Source organism: Sminthopsis crassicaudata, chromosome 3 (genome assembly GCF_048593235.1).
Source record: "Sminthopsis crassicaudata isolate SCR6 chromosome 3, ASM4859323v1, whole genome shotgun sequence".
In the NCBI taxonomy this organism is placed as follows: domain Eukaryota; kingdom Metazoa; phylum Chordata; class Mammalia; order Dasyuromorphia; family Dasyuridae; genus Sminthopsis; species Sminthopsis crassicaudata.
Genome location: NC_133619.1, coordinates 593235015 through 593248171, shown reverse-complemented (window position 1 = coordinate 593248171; position 13157 = coordinate 593235015). Strand labels below are relative to the sequence as shown.

The window sequence follows — 13157 nt, the reverse complement described above, 5'->3', positions numbered from 1 at the left end:
CTGTAAAGAGCACGGCAGGGACTGCATTTGCTTCTGTAATTATATCTGCAGCACTTAGCACAGGGCTTGGTACATATTAAGAAGTGAATAAATGCTTTTCATTTATTCACTCATTTACTCATTAATTCATCCCTATCTTTCCATTCTGATTCCACATTTCCCCAAAATTTGACACTCAAGCTGCTGGAGGCTTTCCTTGATTTCTCCAAATATTAGTGCTACCCATCTCTTATTCCTTACCCTTACTCTGTGAGAGATGTCCCTCTCATACAAAGAGGTGACTGTGGCCCTTTTCGTTTTCAAGGCAAACTCCTTTTATATGCACAAGTAAATCCATTCGATCCCTAGCAGACTGCCTCCCTCTCATCCCCCCCTATTATCCTAACTCTTACTTAACTTTACTCACTCCCTGGCTGCTGGGTGCTTCGTTGCCAATAAACATCCCCAGTCCCCTCCACTTTCAAAAATCCATCACTTGTTCCAACCATCCCTATCAAATCTGCCCCACTCCTGGCTCTGCCCTGGCCCCTTTTCTCTTCTCCCTCGTCAATTTCAGGTGGCAATCTCAATAGCACCAGAGATTCAATTATCATGTCTATACTGATGATTCTCAAATCTATATATCTAGTTTAATCTCTCTGCTGACCTCCAGTTCCGCATCTCTACCTGTGCCTACTGGACATCTCGAATTGGGTGTGCCATAAGATATCTTAATTTCAAAATGTCCACAAACGGAACTCCTTAGCTTTTCCTCCAAACCCTTCTCTGTATCCGTGCCAGGGTTTAGGAGAAAGAAATCGATTTTGTCTGATACTGAGTAAGCACCACCTACAGGCCAACTGTGCGGTGTAATGCGGAGAGCCTGGATCTGGCTTCAGATTTCAGTTCGAATCCCAGCCACTCTCTCCAGAGTAAGCGGGGAGAGGTCTCCAGACCTCCGAATGTTCTTTTGTCAAAGAAGAGGATTGGTTGAGAAGACTTCTAAATTATCTTGCAGGTTGTTCCCCCCTCCCCCGACCCCACACACCCTAATGATCAGGCCAAACCATAGCCACAAGGTGGCACTAGACTGCGGTCAAAGACTGGGTCGAACCGTGCAGTCAGTACTGGGGGGTTTGGGGGAGAGAGACCATTCCCGGGTGTCTGGGGAGGGGGCGGAAGTCGGGCTGCTTGTCCCTGTCTTCAGGGAGGCCCTGGGGAAAGGGGTCCGGAAGGATCTGAGACCTGGTCTTTCGGGACACTCACCAGCCAGCCCAGGGCTGCGCCAGGCCTATAGCAGTGCGTGCATTGGGGTGTTGGGGGCTCCGGAGAGGGAGTTTCCTGGGGTGGAAGGGGCCCTCCAGGGAGCGGAATCGGAGTGGGGGGTGGGGGGGAGGAAGGGGCCCCCGGCCCAGCTATCACGGGGCAGGGGGGCGTGCCCCGGGGAGCTAGGGGCTCGCGTTGTGAGGGAGGTGACTGAAGTAGTGCGAGGGGGGCGGGGGGCGGGGGGCGGGAGGCGGGGGTGTCTCCTCCGCGGGTCTGCAACAAGGTTGCGTCACCTCTGCCACTGCGGCGCCAGGTTGTCCCAGAGCGCGGCCCGCGCTGCGGGATCCCCGCCCCCGCCCCCGCTCCCGCTCCCGCTCCGGCTCCCGGGGCTGCGGGGCTTCCCCGGCGGCGGGTGGGGGCGGGAGCGCCGGGCCTCGAAGCTCGCCAAACCTGTCCCATACCCTTCCGGGAGGCGGGAGCCGCCGCCGCCCAGGTCGGCCCTTCGTTGCGGGGCCGCTGCAGGGAAGGAGAGGGGAGGTGGGAGGGGGCGGAGGGGGGGAGTGCAGCCCATTCGCCAGAGACAGGAGGGGGGGAAGCCGCGCAAAGGGGAGGGGCTCCCGGCGCGCAGACTGGGGCGGGGAGCGGGAGGGGGGAGGAGGAGGGGGCTCGGCCCCCGCCCACTATGCAAATCGGCGCCTCCTGGTTGGGGTGGCTGGGGCCGCGCAGGGCTGGATATAAGGCGGCTTGGGAACAATACGTCCGGCTCCCGGCTCCCGTCTTTGATCCCTGGAGCTCCGCTGGTGTGGGAGGGAGGGAGGGAGTGTGTGTGTTTGTGTGTGTCCGCGCGCGCACGCCAGTGAGTGAGTGTGTGCATGTGTGTGTGTGCATGTGTGTGTGCGCGCGGGGGGTGCATGTGTGCAGGCGGCCCGGAGCACGCGGGGGAGCCGGCTCCCTCCAGGTGTGGGGCCGTCGGAGCCAGGTGAGATATTGGGCTGGTCAACCCTGGAGGGCGGGGGGGGGGTTTGGGGGGCACTCCTGGGACCGAGGTACCAATCCCCTTGCACCTCCTCGCCCCTAAGTAGCTCGACTTTGACCGAGCTTGGGAAAGTTTGCTTTTAACTCTCCCTTCCTCATTTCCACCCCCCTGCTCCCCGCGGCCCTTTGCTCTGGCTGCGGGCTCTGCGAGGGGGGAGTGGCCCCAGTGCCCTGCCCTGCCCTGCCATGCCTCGGGACTCTGCTGCCCGAGGGAGGAATGGGGTCACTCTCGGGGGAAGGCGCCCGAACAGGCTAGGGGTGGGGGTTCCGATCGGCCGCCCCGAGGGGGGGCGTGGATCCCAAGAGGGAGGCGCTTGGGTTATCTGTTTGGGGCTGGGGGATTCACTCTCGGCGCCTGTGGGAGGGAGGCTGGAGGCAGGCGGAGAGGGAAGGAAGGAAGGGGGAGGGAGGCAGGCTGGCAGGCCGGCGGAGAGAGGAGTGGGAGGGAGGGGCGACGGGTCTTCTTCCTGGAGCCACGGCCCCCCAGCCCACCGGTGCCCCCATCCCCCCCTTCCTGCAGGGAGCGGAGATGGACTTCGACTCGTACCAACATTATTTCTACGACTGTGACTACGAGGAAGATTTCTACCGCTCCACGGCGCCCAGCGAGGACATCTGGAAGAAATTCGAGCTGGTTCCCTCGCCCCCCATGTCGCCCCCGTGGGGCTCGGGCTCCAGCCCGGGTGCCTGTTGCTCGTCAGCCGCGAATGGCCCGCCCGAGCCGTGGCCTGGGGGCTGCGGGGTGGACGAGGCGGAGGGCCGGGGCTACTCCAAGGCGCTGGCCAGGAACTACGCCTCCATCATCCGCAGTGACTGCATGTGGAGCGGCTTCTCCGCCCGGGAGCGGCTGGAGAAAGTGATGAACGACAAACTCTCGGCGGCCGCCGTGGCAGCCGCGACACCCAAGGGGAATCCAGCCAAGCCGACGGCTTCCGCAGACCCGGGCTGCGGCCACCCGGGGCCCGAGGGCGTGGATCCCACTGCCGGCTTCCCCTGCGCCCCGGGCGAACCCAAGCCTCAAGCTTTCTCGGGCTCGGAGAGCCAGAGCGATTCCGGTAAGGACTCCGCCTGCCCGGGACCCTTGGGGAAAGGGGGAGGAGGTAGAGCGGACCTTAGGTGGCTGCCGGGGTCCGGGGCCACCAGGGTGTGGGGAGAACTCGGGGCACCTCTCCCAGCCCCTCCCAGACAGGTGTTAGTGCTGTCTGGGGCCCGGAGGTTGGATCTGCGGGCTTCTCCGGGATCCTTCCGGGCGAAAACCTGCAGGCTGCCCTCTCCACCTTGCCTCTTGGGGCACAGAGCCCTCTAGCCGCTTCTCTCTCTTACACGTGGGTGTGTTGGTAAATAGACTGAAGCCCCAAAGGAACAAAAGGGGGTGGGAGTTAAATGCTCCTTCCTGAGGTTGGGGGAAGGGAGTGACCCCACTGAGCCTGAGGAGGAGGCGTCGTTGGGCCCCAATGCCAGGGTTTCTGTTGTCCTGTTTCATAGCATTTTAGGATATGGGAGGTCAATTATTCTAACCCCCAACTTTGTAGTCCCACAACTAGCTTAGTGATGGGGCTTCAAGCCCAGGTTCCCTGACTCCCGGATTTTTCTCCTGGGATATCTCAGTGGGGTGCAGCAAAGGAATTCTTGGGGCCAACATTGTTCACTTCTTTCTTGGAAGCCCCTCAGTCTCCCTAAGTGCCGAATTCCGTAAACATTAATTCCTACTCTGAAAAAAAAAAAAACAAAACCTTCTGCCAGCTTTTGAGGGTGAGGGGTACAACCCATTCTATATTCTACCAGCAATGTATCTGTTCAGTTTTTTCTTCTTGGGATAAACTTGCCTGGGAACAAAAAGAAGCATCTATTCCCCCTCCCCCGTTCTCAGTCTCCCCAACACCCACAGTTTTTCAGAGGAAGGAAGCAGACCCAGAGAGAATCAATGTTACTTGCAGGTAGTAAGTCTGGATCTTGCCTCCCAAATCAGCACTTTTTTTCGATTGCCTTGCTGCATTGATATAGCAGAATATTCTTTGTCCCAGTTTTGTCTCTTCTTACCTTGGGGACTTTGGGGAATTGATCTGAGAATGCCAAGTTAGCTTCTGTTAAAGTGGATTCTGCTGGTGCCTCTGGCACTTCAGCCTTTGCCCATCACAGTCTTTTCCATGTTTTAAAACTGATAGCTCTTTGCTAGGGACCTGGCTCATGTTTAACTTGGAAATGAATGGAGAATTATCACCCTTGCCCCCCAATCTCAGAGCTCCTGATTGACTAGCAGCAAAGGGGAGGGGTCCTTGGAACATGGAGGCAAACAGGGGTTATCTCATCCAAAGGACAGAGGCATGCCAGACAACTTAGATCCCTTTTTTCCTACACAGTGTGTTGTCCTAAGGAGAGATTATGCTGGGGTGGTTGGCAAACTGCTTTCCATCTACAGTAGCCCAGATTGCAGGGGTGGAAGGGGACCTTAAAGCATAGAATATCAGCTGGAAGGGTCAGACTCCCTTATTTTATAGTAAGGGAAACAGGTACTCAGCCCCTAGGATACTTTAGTAAATGGCAGATCCTGAATTGCAACTCTGGGATTTTTAACTCCAGGGATCCCACCATGACCCTATACTCTGAAGTTTGTGTTTACTGGTTTGAGCTGGAGGCAGTGGTGGTGGTTGGAAGGGGAAGGAGCTGGCTTTCTCTCCTACAGCCCTGCTTTTGGAATGCCCTGGGGAGCCAATTCGGCTGGCACTGCTCTAAGCCGGAGCCTTGAATGTACTCTTTTAAACCTTAACAATGAAAGGAATTACTTTTTTCTCAGGTTGCTCCTAGCAGAATCTTTTCAAAAGCTGGAGGCTTGACACCCTAAGGGCTGCAAATCAACCTCCCTTTGTGGGTGTGTTCAGCGTGACTTTTTTTTTTTTTTTTTTTTTTAAATGTTACTTTTCTCCAAGCTTTACTTACTGACCTGGCCTTTCACCTGAACCTGTTTCCAGGGCCCCTGGCTCTGGGACTGGCCACATGGCCTGCGAACAAAAAGCAACAGATTGCAAACAATGAGGGGGGTGGGAACAATGACTGACATAGAAAATCAACCAATGAGAGGCTGAGGACTGGCTGAAGCAGCATTCCAAACAGCAGCGAACTAGCCAATCTCCAGCCTAGGCTAAGAAGAGCTGAATGGGCCAGTTTTATTAATGGAGAAATAATGCAATTGTTCCCACAAAGCAAGTTTGAGTCACAAAGGGGCTTAAGTATCTTGATATGCAAAGTGCCTAGGAAATGAGTTCAAAGACCCTAGCTTTGGTGTTGTTAAAAATGTGGGAAGGAGAGGGAGGCTGAATGAGCCAGATTTCTCAGCTCCCCATTCTACCTCTGGGAGCCTCCCTCTGGCTTCAGAAGAATTTGGGGGAGTGACCTTCCCAGGAAGCAAAGAGTGAGTCAGGTACCACTCCTAGGATCCTTGCCTTACCCCAGTGATTTACACAACATTCATATAACTCCCAAAGGGTTACAAAGTGCTTGTAGGGAGGCAAGGTGTTGTAAGTAGCTAAAGAACTAGATTTGAGGATTAGAGGACCTGGTTTTTGGAGCAATTCTGTCTGCTTGCCACCTTGGGAAAGCAGAATGACAAGATTGGCCTGGATAGTCTCCCAGGACCCTTTGTGAATCGAGGAAAAGGTCACAGATGGGAAATCTGAAACTCACTTTTGTTAAGTAATTGGCATAGCTGGGATCAGGGCAGGATTTGAACATTATACTCTTAACTAGTGCTTTCTCTTGTTTCCCACTTCGTGAGCCTCTTCTATTGGGGCAATGGGACTGTTGACAGATCCTCACAGAGAGTTTAGGACACTGCTAGTGATCCATCTGTCCAGTACCCCAAGCCTGCCCCTTCTATTTTGAAACCTGTAGTCTTCCAGAAACTAGAAAACCTCTTTTGGGGGCTTATCTTTGGGAGCCTGAGGGTGGGGGGAGACCACCTGTGGGTGATGAATGTTCCTGAAGCCCATTGAGCCCAAGGGTGAAATGTTCTTAAAGACAGCCCCTTCCCTCCCCTAAGGGGGGAGCAGGGAGGGGGGGCGCACATTGCAGCCCCTCTGTCTGTCTCTGAAAGTCTTTGGCTGAATGGGACGCCCGAATAGCGGGGTGGGGGGATAATAGGATTTATAACTTGTGAAAAGTAACAATGGCCCAGAGTGCGGGCTGTGCTGGGCACGAACAAAGGGCCCCGCTCGGCCCCTAGACCCCTCATTTACAATTCTGATTGCGCATGAAAGAGTCCGACCAGGGGAAGATCTTTATAGCTCAACTTTGTCCCAGGCTTGTGGGGCACCCTCTCCTCTTCCCCTCCCTTCCATGGGGGAGGGGAGGGCCTGGCTAGGCTGGGGACTCTTTTGTTCTTATCTAAACCTTACTGTGCAAAAGGAAATTGGAGAATATTTTCCTTCTTCCACCACTTTGTGGGGAGCAAATCAGCTGGCTTTCAGATCCCCTGTCGCTTGGGAGCTGTTGGTGCCTGGCTTGGAAAGTGACATCCATTTGCCTCTTAGCTCTCAGCCCCCAGAGCAAGATACCAAAGCAGAAGGTTCTGGGATAGCCATATGCATAGATTATTGAAATCCCAGCTAGAGTCAAGCCTTCCATGGTCACTTCTATCTATAAATGCCCCCTAGACTCACAGGCTATTAGAACAGCACGAGATCTTCAAGGTCTCTATTTGTAGGTGAGGTAACCAAGGCTATTTTACAGATAGGGGAAACTGAGATGCATGGTCTCTAGAGCTTAGTAAAGGGTAGGACAGGGATCTGAACCCAGGTTTCTTTATATGATGCTATCAGCTCCTGCCTCTAATAAAAATGACTTCTATGGCACTTTTTAAAGCACTGCCTTCCAAAAACCCTAAAAAATGCATAATGAGCATTGTTATCAATACCCCAGTTTTTTAATTGATGAAGCTGATAGCAGAGAAAGTGATTTGCCCGAGAGGTATTCTAAAGGGAGCTGGGTTCAAGTCTTGCCTCAGATAGTTATTATCTGTGTGATTTGGATAGTCTTTATCTCAGTGATCCTTAGTTCAGAATGAGGGGAAATAGACTAGGTGACCTTCTAGTCCTTCATCTAGGATTCTCCTTTTAAACTAATTATAGAAAAGTATAAGCATTGTAAGTATATTTTTATTTCGGTCTTTATAACCTTAGTACCTGGAACATAGTAGGTATTTAATACTTGCTGATTGCTTTGCCCCAAATCACAGAGGAGTAGTAGGTGTCAGACTAAGTCATACTATCATATAGCTGTGTCTTTTACTTTATGTCTGACTCTTTGTGACCCTGTTTGGAGTTTTCTTGACAAAGATATGGAAGTGGCTTGCTTTTTCCTTATTCTTTTATAGTTGGGGAAACCGAGGTAAAAAGGGTTAAGTAAATTGTCAAGAGTCATGCAGCTAATAAGTATTTGGAGCTCTTGACTCAAGACTGCTGCTTTATCCACTGTGCCATCTAACTGTCCGCCTCTTAGGTGGTAGATGCTAGAACCAGGATTCAGACACAACCTGCTGGTGATCATTCTGTACTGCCAGACAGACAAATCTTTCTGAACTCTTTTTTTTTTTTTCCTCATTTATTTTTCTGAACTCTATTGTTTGAATTTTTGAGGTGCTAAGTTTGAATTCTCATTCTAATAATAAAGATGACATTTTCATAATACACTATATGGCATGTATGTAGCACTTGAAATCCTATGAAGCAGCTTGCAAATACTACTGGATATCTTTGGCAAAGTCCTAGGCTTCCACTTCTTTATTTGAACTTGGGGCTTTCAAAGGTCTGGAGTCAGAGGACCTAAGTCTTGCCGACTTAGGAACATAGGACCTCAGCAGCCAGTAGGCCAACTCCTTTATTTGACAAATGGGGAAACTGAGGCTTGGACAAGGGTAAGTTGTGCATAATAGAGTAATAAGCCTCAAGGGCGGGATTTGAACCTCCCAGTACTGACTCCAGAAGCAGATACTCCATCATTCCATGGTGCCTTGCCTCCAATTTTACTTCTCCAAACCTCATTTTCCTTATCTGTCAAATGAGTGGGTTGAATTAGCTACCTCAAGCTCCATATCTGTGGTCCTGTATAGCCACCAAATTTAGTTTGTCCTATCTTTGATTGTGAACTTTTTTTTTTTTTTTTTGGCTTTTATCTTTGTATCCCCGCTGGTACATATGCATGTAATAGACGTTGTGGTCATTTTCTCTACTTCTCTCTCCTTGGATAGAGGGTGAAGAGATTGATGTGGTGACAGTGGAGAGGAGGCAATCCCTCAGTGTCCGGAAGCCAGTCACTATCACAGTTCGAGCTGACCCCCTGGATCCCTGCATGAAACATTTCCACATCTCTATCCACCAACAGCAGCACAACTATGCTGCCCGATTCCCTCCAGACAACTGCCCTCAGGAGGAGACTCCAGAGAAGGAGGCCAAAGAGGAGGAGGGGGAGGAAGAGGAAGAGGAAGAAGAGGAGGAAGAGCAAGAAGAAGTCGAGGAGCTCGTGGGTCCCCCAGGGCCGGCCAGCCCCCCATCCTCAGAAATGGGGCCCAGCCAGGCCAGGCCAGTCTCTTCTGACACCGAGGATGTGACCAAGAGAAAAAACCACAACTTCTTGGAACGGAAAAGGCGGAATGACCTCCGCTCTCGCTTCCTGGCACTTCGGGATCAGGTGCCTGCCCTGGGCAGCTGTACCAAGACTCCTAAGGTGGTCATCCTCAGCAAGGCCCTTGAGTATCTGCAGACATTGGTGAGTGCTGAGAAGACCATGGCCTTAGAGAAGAGGCATCTCAGGGCACGGCAGCAGCAGTTACAGAGGAGACTCGCTCAGCTCACAGGCCACTAACCTACCAAAAAGACAGAGATGGGGCTCTCTTTGTGGAAAACAGATCTCTACTTTTCTCCCCCTCCCCCTTGGTAATTTGCACATTTTGGGTCCCATGGGACTAACTGGACTATCGATCCCAGAATGCACTGTGGCCAAATGCACGTACTCACGCACACACACACACACACACACACACACACACACACACACACATGGCTTGCATTCTTGGAACCTTTGAAAGACTATCTTGGCATGTTGCATCCCCGCCCCCTTGCTCCCCAGATCCTCTGCCCCGTTTGGGGGGACAGTCTCTGTGTCCAGCAAAGCAGCTGCCTGAGGGTGGAGCTTTGGGGTACAGCTCTGGGAGAAGGGCAAGGCGTGACAGATGCTGAGCGACAGGTGGTGTCCTCCAGTGATGTTGCCCTCCCTGAAGTCACACCCTCCCGGAGCTCAGGGGTTGGTCATGGTGAGGGATGCTCCTGCTGGGGCAGTCCCTGTGGGGTTAGCTGAGGACAGCTGGGCTTTGAGGCTGACGATTCAAGATACTTTTTCCAGTGGATACATGAGCTGTTTTCACTGGAGAGGAGCCTGGAGAGTTACTTGCTGTGGAGACCCTCACCTCTCTGCTGAACACTTTAACAGTAGCCAAGGAATTGGCAACTTTTTGATGATGCTACAAACTTGCAAACAGAGCCCTCTCTGGAACTGAAGGCCTGTGGCAGAGGGAGAAGGGTTGACTCAGCCACCAGAACTGCGCCTCTTGTTTTCTTTCACCAGAGGCTTCTGGTGGGTGGGTTTGAGATACGAGGTGAGATCCTGTTGCTATGTCCCCTCCATCATCCTAGTGACTGGGAACACTCTTCAAATCCTGTTTAAGTTGGTCTTAGCAGCAAGGCTTTGGGTAGGACCTAGTTCCTAGAATAGAGCCTGCCATGGTGGGCACTCCCCAACCATTGGCACTTAGGGCCTAAATGGAGGCAGAGCATGGGGAGCTAGGGGGTGGTACCTGGGCATGGGGAAGGCTGAAATTAGAAAATTACTCTCCCTTCTTTCTTCCTTCTATCTGTAGCCCTAGGAGGTGGTGGGTTCTGAAGAACTGGTACAATATTGCCCGCCTCTCTTTCCCACAGCATCAATGGCCCCTCCAGTCATCCCTGTTCTGTCTGGCATGACTGACATTCTTCCTTAGAGTCTCCTTAGAGAGTTCAGGGGCTCAGCTGGTTGGCTGGGCCCTCTGGGAATCTGGCTTTCATTCCAGAATAGACCTGATGAAATAACTCAGAGCACTAGATATGGAAGATGAGTCCAATGACAAGTCCCCAGAGTACAATCCCAGACCAAGACAAAATTCTGGTTGCTTTATCACATGAGCTCATGCCCTATCTGGGCAAACTACAGCCAGTTCTGGTGCAATGCTAATTCTAGAGATGAGTTTGAATTTAACTCATGCCAGGCTATGAGATCATAGGACTTTAGAACTGGAAGGGCAGTTTAGTACAATCTGTTCATTTTACAGGTGAGAAAAGGCCTCAGAGGTCACAGAGATCATGAGACAAAGGCAGGAATTCAGACCTAGAACCTCCGATTCCCCAATCCCCGTGCACTACCTACTCTTCTGTGCTGGTGACTACCTATTGAGTATATTGTAGAGAGCATCTACTCATCCATCTCTTGGGCAGAGGGTTGAACTAGGCAAACCCTAAGGGTCCTCCTGCTAAAAGATCCTATGATTCCAATTTCAGGAACCACCCGACTGGGTAGTGGGAGGGATCAATATGTCAGCCTCCTATAGCCACTTGACAACTTGACACTCCGGTGCCTTTTATTAGGCCATAGGTTTTGGATTGCCCCTATCGCAACCCCTTCTCACCTCCCCCAAAATACCCAATGTGGTTCTGACTGACACCTGATTCTGGGTGTAAAGAGGGACTGGAAGCTTTGATATCTGCTTCCAGAGTTCTTTCAAGCAGATGGTGATCCTGGACCCCAGAGACCAACAGGGCCAAAGGGTTGAAGTCCTTCTGATATCCAGTGGGCATACCCTAAGAATAAGGGGTCCATCCTGAATGACATGACTTCCATGGATCATTCTTTGGCCTGTGGAATCAAGGTTGCTAACTTTATTGTCTGTGGGAAGGTTTGGGCTGGGTCAGGGTTGGTTGGGTTGCTTGGGTTTGGGTTTATACCAGAAGCTGCTGTTGGGTGTCGGGTTGGGGAGACTGGTTTCTATACTGTATTTTTGTATGACTTTTGCAAAGTATTGTTAATTGTTTTTGTACAAGAAAGACCTCCCAGCTCATGCCCCTGTTACAAGGGTTTGATTTATTTCCGAAGGCAAATACGCCTGAATTTTTGTATTTTGATTCTTTAGTTGTGGTTAACTTCCCAATTAAGAACTGTTCCCTATACCTCTAACCCTGAAACATCATCATCACTTAATAAAAGATTTCTCAAAGTGGTTGGCAATGCATGCTCTCTCCAAGACCCCAACACAAGGGGGCAGGTGAGAAAAAGCATTTAAGCTGACTTGTGCTAATGCCTCAGGTCCCACTTCAAGAGGTTACAAAGTTCTAGTTGAGGCAGGTAACAGTGCTTCTTTCTCATACTGCTGCTTAATGGGGAGTAGGACTTCTATAATATAGATGCAAGAATGTAGTGTCATGGATTTTAGTACCTTTGCCTTCATTTTTACAGCTGGGGAAATTGAAATCCAGAAAGGAAAAGTGATTTATCTAAATTAACAAAGGGAACACTAGTCATGGTGCCTAACTTGTTACTGGAAGACTTTGGACAAATCTTTTCTTCTCTGGGCCTCGGTTTCCCAATTTATAAAATGAAGGGGGTTGGATTAGATTAACTTTAGTTCTATGTTCCCATGTTGTTTTTTTTTTTTTTTTGGTTTTTTTTTTTTAAGCCCCTGAAAATGTATGTCTTGAGTCATTTCTCAGGAGAGCGGGGGCTAGTTGCATAGCACTAACAAGGAGTAACAGATGGGCAGCTTTAGTCTTACATTGGTGCCCATGAAATATTTATTAAGAATACAAGAGGGCTTTCCTGCACATTGGTAGTTCTTCTTTGGAGGCCTTATGGAAGGACTGCCACAACAATTGGAGGGGCTGTGCTGGCTGGGGTGGAGGAGGGTGTGCTTATACTGAAAGAGATTGGGTATTGTTCTTCCTGGAACATAAGTGATTTTCCCACTTGTTTCAGGAAAGGAGATGGCTAGTTTGCTGCTATCCCATGTACAAGCTGTCAGGCATTAAGGTGATGGAAACTGCACAGCTCCTTCCCCCAACCATGGGGACAGGGTAGTGGTAGAGGTCATATATTTGGAGTTTAATGTGAGTACTAGAGGCTTTTTTCCCCCTCCTGGCAATAAATTCCATGAAGTTGTTTTTATTAGTAGTACTTCTATAGCTGAATTTTAATGTATCTGATTTCCTTTGTAGTCCTATGAATTTCATTTTTTTTGCATTTTAAAACACAGTTTAGAGAAGGGATCTATAGATGAACTCAGCCAAAGAAATCTACGCCAAAAAAGGGAAGTTTAGAGATCATTTAGCTCACTCCCTTATCCTCTCATTTTACCAAGGAAGAGTGAGGTCCAAAGAAGGGGTTGATTTGTCCTTGTCACACAGCAGTAGAAGCTGGGTCGGTGGGGGAAGGGTATGAGAACCCAGGCCCTTTCACCCACCTCAGTGGCCCTTCCTCCATGGAAGCCTGTTGCATCATGGGAAAAAGTGCAGCAAACTTCACAGAGCTGCCGTCCCCCAGTCAGCCTAGTGCATATCATTGACTGGACAAGATTGGCTTGCCCCAAACTGGCCCCATCCAAGCTGGGAGACAACTCAACAGAGGCAGTTCTGGCTGAGAAAAGTCTGAAGTGAAGCACTGTGCTAGAAACCTGATTCTCCCGGCCTTCTCTTCCCACCCTGCAACCATTGATAGGAATCTCCCTGTTGCCATGGCTAAGCCTCTACCCTGAGCAGGGCGCCGGGGACCCAAGGGAATGGGGGGAGAACAGAACCTGAGCCAAGGCT

At 50.9% G+C, this 13157-nt stretch overlaps 1 protein-coding gene across 1 annotated transcript; it reads left to right on the top strand.

Moving 5' to 3' along the window:
- The first annotated feature begins 2009 nt into the window (after positions 1–2009).
- Positions 2010–11576, top strand: MYCL (MYCL proto-oncogene, bHLH transcription factor). The gene is made up of 3 exons (XM_074305247.1): positions 2010–2224; positions 2801–3335; positions 8522–11576. The coding sequence occupies exons 1-3, from the start codon at positions 2132–2134 to the stop codon at positions 9133–9135; spliced, it is 1242 nt and encodes a 413-aa protein (XP_074161348.1). The 5' UTR covers positions 2010–2131; the 3' UTR covers positions 9136–11576.
- The last annotated feature ends 1581 nt before the right edge of the window (positions 11577–13157 follow it).

What these genes read in the sequence shown, in the direction of transcription:
- MYCL (XM_074305247.1), top strand. Translation starts at nt 2,132, where the DNA reads ATGTGTGTGTGCGCGCGGGGGGTGCATGTGTGCAGGCGGCCCGGAGCA. An exon ending in TGTGGGGCCGTCGGAGCCAG is followed by an intron (nt 2,225 to 2,800) that starts GTGAGATATTGG and finishes CCCTTCCTGCAG; the next exon opens with GGAGCGGAGATGGACTTCGA. An exon ending in GGAGAGCCAGAGCGATTCCG is followed by an intron (nt 3,336 to 8,521) that starts GTAAGGACTCCG and finishes CTCCTTGGATAG; the next exon opens with AGGGTGAAGAGATTGATGTG.